We start from the raw sequence: 11,724 nt of genomic DNA, 5'->3' as shown, positions 1-11,724 counted from the left end.
GCGTTCAATGGATCGTAGGCGTTTGAAAACGATATCATATGACTCTCCTAACTGATCTGGATTTTCGCGCAATGGAAGTCGAACTTAAAATCTTCCGGAAGACAGTCTTCGATGTGTTTGCTGAAAATGTTTTTCGCATGCTAATTCCTCTTGTGATTGAACTTGACTCGTTGGTACCTCATCAATCTCCCAAAAACGTTGCAGCTGGTCTTGCAGGTAATTAGCGTCGGAAAATCCGCAGAATTCTTGTATGGTTGTTTGTCGCGGTTTAACGGCGTAAGGACCACCGATTATCCACCCTAACTTGGTCTCTTGTATGATCGGTTGATTTTTCCCATTTCTAATCTGTTCTGCGCAAAATAATTCCCAGAATACCCCCGCGCTTAACAATAAATCTATCTTTTGAAGAATAGAGTACGACGGATCAGCTAGAATAACATGCTTTGGAATCTTTACGGATTGCGCGTCGAACGGCATAAGAGGAATATTGTTAGTGATTTCATCGAGCATAGAAAATGACAACGTAATCGAAAATGCATTAAATCTTGACCGTATAGTGGCTGTTGTCGCAGCGGATATTCGCGTTACCGCTTGAGCTATTGCTCCTACTGATTGATTAAATTTTCTTTTCGGTAACTTTAATCTGTCGCATAACGATCTTGAAATGAAGTTTGACTGTGAGCCATTGTCTAAAAGTGCACGCGCTTCAATCTTATTACCCACGTTGTCATCTATATACACGATTGAATAAGTCGACACGATTGGATAAGACGAGTCGATAATAATACCTGCGCTGGTTGCTTTACGCTATACATTGTGATCGCTTGTACCAGTTGTGGTTTACTTAATAAAGAGGTTTTCTCCTTTGCTTTACCGTCATTACAGCTATGATTTGGTCGAGATGCATCCGCTTTTGATGAGACGTCTGAAAGTTCTTCAATATGTAATAATGAATTATGTTTTCCGCTACATCGCTTACAATTTCCCGCTTTACAATTCTTTACAGTGTGTCCCTTCCCGAAGCAATTCAAACACAGATGCAGACGCTTGACTTCATTTATTCGCGCTTGCACTGAAAGATCGCGATACTGATATATTCTGTGATCTTCTTGACACATTGGACAATTACCCTTGTTCTGAACGCTTAAATGAGAAGTGAGATGCTCCGGTTTTTGTTTTATACTTGAATTTGCTTGACTCTTAGCGTTATTGTCCTTTCTCTGTTGAACTGCCTCGAGAATTTGACATCTATTCGCCAGAAAGCCTTTTAATTGTTCCATTGTAGATAGGTTGTCCGCAATAACCTTTTGTTCCCATTCTCGCTTTGTAAATGAATCTAATTTGTTGACGACCATTTCAATAAGCAATGTGTCCCAGGATTCTACAGGTTCTCCCAAATTTTTTAGCGCTCTCAAGTTTTTGCACAGCTCGTCTGATAGGGTGCGCAGAGCACCAGCTGATGGATTTGAGGTTACTCAAACAGCGCACGGACGTGATGCTTCGTAGTAAGACGCTTGTTTTCAAATCGACTCTTCAAAAGCTCCAATGCTATTCTGTAATTTTCACCTGTAACTTTGAGTGAATGAATTACTTGAGCTGCCTTATCCTTGAGTACTGACTGCAAATAATAAAACTTTTGTACATCTGACAACGATGAATTCGAATCAACAAAAGCCTTAAACAAATAAAAAAAATGACTCCACTTTTCATAGCTTCCATCAAAGTGCGGCAATGCTATTGTTGGTATTTTTATGTTATGATGTACGATCTCATTATTTGGCTGTACCGGAATTGCAGAATTATTTTGTGGATTGTTCGGCACCAAGCTTTTGCTTGTGCTTTTACAAACGCTCGAAAATATAGAGGCTCGAAAACTTCATTTTCCGCGTTTAATTCTCCATCAAAACCGTTATTAATGTCTAAATTGCGAATTTGATCCTGACAATTACTGAATTCTGTTAATAAATCCTCCGCTCGTTCTAATCGCGTCTTCAATTCAATTAAATTTTCTGCATTCGGATTGTATGCATCCAGAAATTGTTGGAATCTTGTTAGTTTCGATTTAACACCCGCGCGAGTTCGTTTTAGAGATGCAATATTTACCTCCATTTTTGTGCTTGTATGCAATGTATCGCTTTGTATAACCTTACTGCAAAAACCAAATTTTTACTTACGTACTTTTGCTCTTGAATTAGTAAATTTGCTCTTATACAATCCTTTTGTGATTTAATCGTCACTCTCTTGTTACTTATTGCGCTGATACTTTCCTGATTTTTTAACCATGCTATTGAATGCACGCAATCTGCTAAACGCACGCCACGATGTATTTTCTCTTGAGGTGGTGCGTACGTTGTCTCTGTTGTGTCTTCTACACATCCGGCTCGAAGGACCATTTGTTGGATCGGGATTATGCTTAATGAATCCACCCGATTACCTGAATAAACTTTTATTCTTAAAATGCTTTTATAAAAAGCACAATGGAAATGTGCTAGTCTCAAAAACTTCTCTTACATCTCGCGCTCGGTGCGGTCACTTTTTGTAACTATAATAAACAAACGCCTATTGCTACGGCGCGTTAATCAAACTCTTACAACGCCACAAATAAAGAACCCGTAACATATAATAATCATTCGCGATATAAAATACAAACTAAAGTTATAACTCCTAAGCGGCACGTACAATTTAAATCATAATATTTAATCTGAAATTTTGGAATAAGAAATTAAATTTAACTTAAAATTGTAAATGTACGTGTGTAAAGGTTACGATTGCAATTGTTGATTTTAATATTGTCCACTATAATTATTGCAATTTTAGACAGCAGTTTTTACAGTGCAGATTGTCGCTGAAATTGTACTGAATTTTATTGTAGATTGACAAAAAATGTTACCAGCATAGCATTTGGCTGAAAGAACTAAAATGTTTATGTGTAGATTCCGCGTAAATCAAAAGTATGATGGATAAAACTAATTATTCAACGCACATACTCAAAGCACAGGTTAAAACGGATTTTTGTTGGACACCATAAACTACTGCACACTTACTGCAAAAAAAGTTCCATTTACATTATTACGTATAATTCTTACTATTATAACAGCGTAATGTATGCGCGATAAATTATATGAATTTGGCAGCAAAGTAACGACAAATAGCCACGTGATAAAATCACTTGCAGAAAGAAAAACTAAAAGTTTTGTGTATGTCGATGACCGCTGTACCAGTGTTACAACAGCAAGAGCAAAGTAGAAAGAGCAACGTAGGCCAATTGATCGGAAAATTTTACATTTGCAAAAATGGACACTTGTCAAACTCTCTCTTAAAACAAATTTTATATTGATAAAGATCCATTTTTGACGACATAATTTTTACGGAGTGAACTATGATGGGCTGCAATAGAATAATCGCGAACACAGAGCTTGCCGTGATCAAAGCTATCTCAAACCAATGTTATTAGCTTGTGTTTACAGACCACATTTTTTGACGAACAACAGCGGTCTTTCAGATTTGCTATTTGACAACTGTTTCTCGAATATTGCATGAAGAAATATATGTCGATATAATTATATGCATTGAGAATTTGCACGAGATGCATCAAATACAACAATAATTTAACGCGGTTAATTCTATTCGATCTTTTCGATGCAATGCGATTTATTTTAGAATTGATGGTTTTTACAATCGGAATTGTTGTTTTCTTATTTTGTCATAATATAAATATAAAGGCAAAACAATTATGTAATATTTGTATTTTTAAAAATTGCACAAACCATCGTAAAAGTGATTTTTGGAAAATAGTCAAAATAAAAGTTTTCTTGAACATGGGTGTCACATAAAAATGTTAATGTCGAAGAAATCAATAATTTTCATTTTCAAATTAAAATTTAAGAACAGAGAGTTACAAAATTATAAAAATATTTGTCGGAAAGTTAAACGTGATGAAAATTTACACGAGACGCATCAAGTGATTTAAAACAATGTTATGCCTCTTTTAAGATATCTATGCAATTTATTTCAAAACTAATCGTTCTCGTACTTAAAATCATATCTTGTTTTTTTTGGAAAAAATACAAAGATAAAAACAAAATTTTAATAATTTGAGAATTCAATTTTTTAGAACAAAATACATTATCATTAAAATTATTTGATTGATCTAAATTTAATCTTTAGTTCGCAAATTTTGTCTTTAAAATATAGATATGGACTTACCTAAATACACTATAAAAATCTTTCGTTGAGAAGAAATTAAATTACAATTTCATACATTTTATACATTATTTGTGTTTTTAAACATCATTTGCAAGTGCAATACAGAAATGATAGTACAGAGTGTTTAATGAGACTTTGTGGAAACTAATTAGCTGTCATTTTTAAACTCATATAGGAAGCAAGAAAGATAAAATATCCTGTAACATAAGATGTTTTGTAACATAGAACATTTTGCAGTTTTTTATGTATTAAATTAAAAACAGTCAAGAATGTTATTATTTATCAATAAACATATATGTATAAAAATTGCCAAATTTTGCTAATTTTTATGGTTTATATTTTTGAACTGTGCACCGTCAGAATTATAACAATAAAATAAATCATTTTTGGAAACTATGAAAAACTTTATGTAATAAAAATTAAAGTTAAAGTTATAGTTTCGACTTTATTTTTATTACACGTTTGACGATACGCACTTTGAAAATATACTATTAAAATTATGAATATTTGACATTTTTTAATATACATTTTTAAATAAATTTTTTATTTAATAGTAAAAATATTGTTTTTACTTTATATGCAAATAATGCAATAACTACAAAGTGTCCTCTGCTAAGGTATTTTATTTTCTTTGCTTCCCATGTGTGTTTAAAAATGGTCGCTAATTAATTTCATCTGCTTCCCATGGAACATTTTGTACAAAATTGTGGATTAATTAATAAAAATTGATCAGTTACAATGCTGCTATTTATGCGCTTTTTTTTGCTCGTGTTCAATGTACAGTGTCTATTTAATTTAAATTCTTCGAAATAATTATTTAAAATGAATCTTTTATACATCTTGTTTTATATTCTTGCTTCTTATCATAAAACAGCGAAATAAAAGACAACGTAAAATATGTAACAATAAATTTGTAATATTTTTTGCAATATACTTTAAACGAAATATTTGTAAAATTATTAAAAAATCAAATTACAAACCAAAAATATATAAACATACTGCAAAATATATTCGGACAATATATTTTACGTGATATGAAAATAAATGCGGACTTTTATATATCTGTAATTATTGAACAGAAATTACATTTATCAATAAATTCGGTATTACAAGTATTATTTTGATATAGTAATTATTTAAAATACAAACAATTAAATGTATAATATTTCTTAAAACATTATCTTTTTAAAAAATAAGTTGTAACGTGTCTTGCACAAAGTTGTGTCATTGCTATGCAAACTGGACGCGAGATGCTACCGCGTCTCTTGATATCTGCTAGATAGGCTTGACCGATGAATCAATATTTACATTCAAATAAGAAACTATAACTTCTTTCCTGCCTTGTTTTCTTCTATAGAACACTTTTCGTTACAAAGGCTCCTGTATTTCGTATTTAGTTATCTGCGTCTAGTCAGTTGAAACAGACATAATGTCAAAAGTGAAAATAACTAAAGACAACTTGTGGGATCATTTTGAAGAAATTTCGGGACAGAATTTTCGGGCAAAGTGCAAGACTTGCAAATCAAGTCTTTTTTACGTCTTATTTTCAAACATCGATAATCATTTCCGTGAGAAGCATAACAAATATTTCATATCCCTAGTAAAAAAAAAACAAAATAAAATGCCGGAAATGTATTTTGACAAATATGGGAAATGTCTTTTTTGTAATAAAAGTTTTTCGTCTCAAAATTATCACGCTCACTTACGCCGACATTCTGCGAGAGAAGTGGCAGAGTATGAAATGATCACAAATAATCGAAAATATTACACACAAACTGGTGATTTTACGTTAATTTGTAAAATAGTGAATTGTGGCAGATCTATAACTCTTCCTCTTTCACATGGACTAACTACTCATTTATTAAGTCCCACACATTTGGGAGAATTGAAAGGTATACAAACGGATGCAATATCTTTGACAACAAGTGTCACAGATAAAAGTGAACTGCTGCAAAATTATGAAATATTAAGGTATTTTCAAGCAAAATGCAAATCTTGCGAATTTCAAGATTGTTATATTGACACTACAAACTTTAGTCTACATATAAAGGAAAAACATGGAGAAGTTTCTTCATACGAAGTTGGAAACGGTGGAGGATTGCCGTGGATGTATTTTAAGTATCATGCCAAATACACTTCACAGTGTCTTTTCTGTCCAAATGTCTTTTCACCGTCTCAATTGCAGTATTTGAAACTTCACTTAGATTATTGTCATCCTCCCGACACACTCGCTAATTATCCGAACAACTATGATTGGGTGTGGAAATATTGTAAAAAAAGTGGGGATTTTCAGGTGCAATGTAGTTTTTGTTTTATTGATATACCCCTCAATGTTAAATCGCATTTTAATCATCATATACAACATTTTGAAAATACACATCGGCAAAAGCTGACAAGTACGCGAAGAACGTATGTTACAGCTGGACCGTCAGGAAGCCAACAAAACTAAAGAAAAAGGTAACAGTAAACTTTAATAAAATTATTGCCAATACAATTATACATACATATAATTAATCTTAACATTGTTCAAGTTGCATTTTTGCAGAACAAAACCATACATTTGCCAGACAATTAATTTCTCAAGCAAATATTATAAATGTTTTTATAGATGTATTCAAAGGTTAATCATGGGATTGATGCTAATGCCATTCTACTACTACGACAACCAACACAAAAGACAATCTCGACTTTGGTGATTGAAACAATCTATGATATGCAAAGGAAATAATATCTTTGACTTGTAATTATTTGTTTTATGTTTATAAAATTATAATTATGTTTATAAATTTACGTATTATGAGAAGTACAAAGTAACATTTTGAAATTTATTAAGTACATATTTTAAACGTATTTGATATATTTTGCTCATGTGTAGTCTCTTTGAAATTTATAAACAATATTTACAATTTTATAAAGTAAAATTTATGAATTATTCATTTTATGAATTAACAATAGACCTTTTGGTAGAGACAAAATTTGTCATACCGACAATAAGTTGTTCAACACAGTCATCATAATTTACTTTAATTTCGATTTCTTATATTTCTTTGTATAGATTGGTCATACGTGTATTTTGGGTACTTTTGGTACTTTAGGTAACTTTATTTCATTATGACTCCATAATTATTATTATATTATTAATGATTTTTTAACTATAATACTATTGTATAATAATAATTATTGGTAAAGTGTGTCAATTTAAATTTTTTAGTTGTATTTAGCTTATAGAATTGATTATGCTGTCAGTACTTTACAAACATCTATGAAATTGTGTCATTTTATTATTTTAATACTGTGATCAAGTAGAAATTTTTGTACTATCCATTTATTAGTATTAATGTTTACATAATGTTTTATTTGCTGAATATAATTTTGAACATGGAAGTCACATTTTATGTTGTATGTAATGGTTTAATATAATTTAGTATAATTAAAGATTGCGATGGATGTTAATAAATGGTATGTATTTATAATTATTGTATTTAAAATACATACACATCAAAATATACATTCAAAAGATAGTCTTTTTATTTAATTACTCCATACAAATGCATCTTTGGTACATTCCTGGAGAATAAAGAAAAAACATTTTTAAACCAAAAAAATTTTGATTGACTTATAAATTTGAGTAACATTATATAAAAGAAAGTAAAACATACATATGCATGCAATTCAATTAAAGAAAACGTATGTTTTTTCGTGTAGTGATAAACAACACATTTTAAACTTATTATAATTTTTTGGATAAATAAAATATTTCACAAATTATATACGTTATTCTTTTTTCTATTCGATTAGTAACTAATAATTTTGTTCCAAAGTATCATAATAGGTTGATTTTCTAAAAATTCGATATCTGCAAAACATATTTAATCACTGTATTGTGTAAGAAATACGGGATCATATTTTTCAATTTACTCAAACGCTACTTGATTTAATAAATTACTTAAAGAAAATAATCATGTGATATTTTAATCGTGCATTCTCTGCAGAGTAACATTAAAATAGTACTTTGCTATTGCACGGAGATCTTCAAACGGGAAGAATAGTTTGCGTTCGAGTAGATATCAGCGAGAGATCTTGCATTGTAAAAAAATTCTGTCATAACGCAAGTAAGATGTTACGGTACATAAGTAATAACGAACGTCTATAAAATCTATTTTGCCTAATTACATGCTTTATTTGTTGCACGTTATTTATAAAATTGTACACAATATTTTTCTAATGATGAACAATTCTTCTAAATTTTTCGAGAATTTATTGTCAAATAAAATAGAGTGATCATAAAGAAAACGTTTGAATAAAACTAGAATAATATAAAATAAATAAATATTATAAAGATTAAAGATAATATAAAATTTAAGTATAGTTATACATAATATTTGTAAAATAAACCTATAGTAAAAAAAAGTAGGCTTTGGCGAATGTTCTATTGACGGAATATTAGAATTAATCATATTATTAAAGAGATTTAATTTCTTTTATTAAAATAATATTTTTTAATTATTTTTTCTTATAGGTCATAAAATAAAAGTTAAAGTTTAGTTTACAGAAATAGAATCAAAATTGTGAAGCGGCAGTACTTAATTGGAAATATACAAAAAATATTAGGTAAGCACATATGCAACAGTTTGTCAACTTTATACGTATCAATATTAAATAATTATTTTTTTGTGAAAATATAGCTGTACATTGAGTGATGTTTAGTCATTTTGGAATCGTTTATCTCAATATATTTTTTTCAATCAAAAGCTCATATATTATACATATTGTATTTATTCAACAAAAATTTATCAAATTTATAAAATTTCTGGTTTTCAGTAATGTGTTTATGTGCGCTACCTACAGACAGGGCTGGGCAAAAAGTATTTAAAAAACAAAATACAAAATACTGTGAATCTTAATATTTTGCTAGAAGATTGATAGTAATTTATATTTTGTATTTGATAGAAGATTGATAGTATTTTATATTTTGTATTTTAAATACTTAAAGATGTATTTTGCCCAGCTCTGGCTATAGAAAGGGAAAGATAATGAACTATAAATACTTGGAAGTTTCTCACTAAAGAAAGAATATTGCTTATGTACTCTGAACACGTAGATTAAAAAATTATCAAATTTCTACAGAAAAATTATATACCATTGAATTGTTAATAGTAAGTTTATGAAAAAAATTTACAATTCGGTTGAAATTGTTTTAAGATTTAGATTTCTACTTTTACCTTTGTAATTTGATTTTCTTCTAAGATGTCTTTGTACGACAAAGAAATATCGAATTTTAATAAACAGTTTTGAATTGTTCTAAGTGCTTTCGCCCGACAAGCGGAAGGCCCGGGTTCAATTCCCGGCTTAGCCACTCGAGCCCTGATATTTTTTCTTCCTCTTCCTTTTTTTTTAATAATTCTTATTAGCACATTATGATTCTCCATATGTGAGAACTATGTACTTAATGTTTCGTACACTTTAAGTATTTCGATCTGAGATCCGTGCACAATTTAACTATCTCAAGTAGACAAATTAATTAATGTCTTTAAGAAAAATTAAAAATTTTGCACTAACATCTTGCAACGGCTCATATTTCTCTTCTAATATATTATTTGACAATCAAAAATATTTTTATTTTTTAATGAACATATATAAAAAAATGCCAAATTTTGCTGATTTTAATGGTTTATATTTTTGAACTGTGCACCGTCAGAATTATAACAAAAAAGTAAGTCACTTTTAGAAATTATGAAAAACTTTATGTAACAAAAATTAAAGTTAGAGTTATAGTTTCGACTTAATTTTTGTTGTACTTCTGACGGTACGCATTTCGAAAATATACTATTAAAATTATCGATATTCGACATTTTTTAATAAACGTTTATTTAATGATAAAAATATTGTTTTTACTTTATATGCAAATAATGCAATAACTGCAAAATATCCTCTGCTAAAATATTATACTTTCTTTGCTTCCCATTTGTGTTTAATAATGGCCGCTAATTAATTTCAGCTGATTCCCATGAGACATCTTGTACAAAATTGTGGATTAATTAATAAAAATTGATCAGTTACTCTGCTGTATTTATGCGCTTTTCTTTGCTCGTGCTCAATGTACAGTATCTATTTAATTTATATTCCTCAAAATGACTATTTAAAATTATTATTTTTTACATATTGTTTTATATTTTTGCTTCTTATCATAAAACAACAAAATAAAAGAAAACGTAAAATATGTAACAATAAATTGATAATATTTTTTGCAATAAAGATTTAACAAAATATTTGCAAAATTATTAAGAAATCAAATTACAAACCAAGAATATATAAACATACTGCAAAATATATTCGGACAATATATTTTACGTGGTATAAAAATAAATGCGCACTTTTATATGTCTGCAATCATTGAATAAAAATTGCATTTATCAATAAATTCGGTATTACAAATATTTCTTTGATACAATAATTATTTAAAATACAAACAATTAAATGTATAATATTTCTTAAAACATTATCTTTTTAAAAAATAAGTTGTAACGTGTCTTGCACAAAGTTGTGTCATTGCTATGCAAACTGGACGCGAGATGCTACCGCGTCTCTTGATATCTGCTAGATAGGCTTGACCGATGTATCAATATTTACATTCAAATAAGAAACTATAACTTCTTTCCTGCCTTGTTTTCTTCTATAGAACACTTTTCGTTACAAAGGCTCCTGTATTTCGTATTCAGTTATCTGCGTCTAGTCAGTTGAAACAGACATAATGTCAAAAGTGAAAATAACTAGAGACAACTTGTGGAATCATTTTGAAAAAATTTCGGGACAGAATTTTCGGGCAAGGTGCAAGACTTGCAAATCAAGTCTTTTTTACGTCTTATTTTCAAAAATTGATAATCATTTCCAAAAAGAGCATAACGAATATTTCATATCCCTAGCAATCAAAAAACAAAATAAAATGCCGGAAATGTATTTTAACAAATATGGGAAATGTCTTTTTTGTAATAAAAGTTTTTTGTCTCAAAATTATCACGCTCACTTACGCCGACATTCTGCGAAAGAAGTGGCAGAGTATGAAATGATCACAAATAATCGAGAATATTACACACAAACTGGTGATTTTACGTTAATTTGTAAAATAGTGAATTGTGGCAGATCTATAACTGTTCCTCTTTCACATGGACCAACTACTCATTTATTAAGTCCCTCACATTTGAGAAAATTGAAAGGTATACAAACGGATGCAATATCTTTGACAACAAGTGTCACAGATAAAAGTGAACTGCTGCAAAATTATGAAATATTAAGGTATTTTCAAGCAAAATGCAAATCTTGCGAATTTCAAGATTGTTATATTGACACTACAAACTTTAGTCTACATATAAAGGAAAAACATGGAGAAGTTTCTTCATACGAAGTTGGAAACGGTGGAGGATTGCCGTGGATGTATTTTAAGTATCATGCCAAATACACTTCACAGTGTCTTTTCTGTCCAAATGTCTTTTCACCGTCTCAATTGCAGTATTTGAAACT

The 11,724-nt window shown here is 29.6% G+C and overlaps 1 protein-coding gene across 1 annotated transcript; it reads right to left on the bottom strand.

Annotated features, from left to right (window-relative positions):
* Positions 1-84: 84 nt before the first annotated feature.
* Positions 85-1,355, bottom strand: LOC136997914 (uncharacterized). Its single transcript, XM_067349314.1, has 2 exons — positions 789-1,355; positions 85-675 (listed from the first exon to the last, which is right to left on the bottom strand). The coding sequence occupies exons 1-2, from the start codon at positions 1,353-1,355 to the stop codon at positions 85-87; spliced, it is 1,158 nt and encodes a 385-aa protein (XP_067205415.1).
* Positions 1,356-11,724: the final 10,369 nt, after the last annotated feature.

Source organism: Linepithema humile, chromosome 2 (assembly GCF_040581485.1).
Source record: "Linepithema humile isolate Giens D197 chromosome 2, Lhum_UNIL_v1.0, whole genome shotgun sequence".
NCBI lineage: Eukaryota > Metazoa > Arthropoda > Insecta > Hymenoptera > Formicidae > Linepithema > Linepithema humile.
The sequence above is the reverse complement of the archived record's forward strand: the minus strand, read 5'-3'. Positions and strand labels throughout refer to the sequence as shown.

Bases quoted from the DNA above. Each gene is read 5' to 3' on its own strand.
- LOC136997914 (XM_067349314.1), bottom strand. From the start codon at position 1,355: ATGGTCGTCAACAAATTAGATTCATTTACAAAGCGAGAATGGGAACAA. The intron at 676-788 runs GTATTATTATCG...AATGGCTCACAG, and splicing joins GCGTAAAGCAACCAGCGCAG to TCAAACTTCATTTCAAGATC.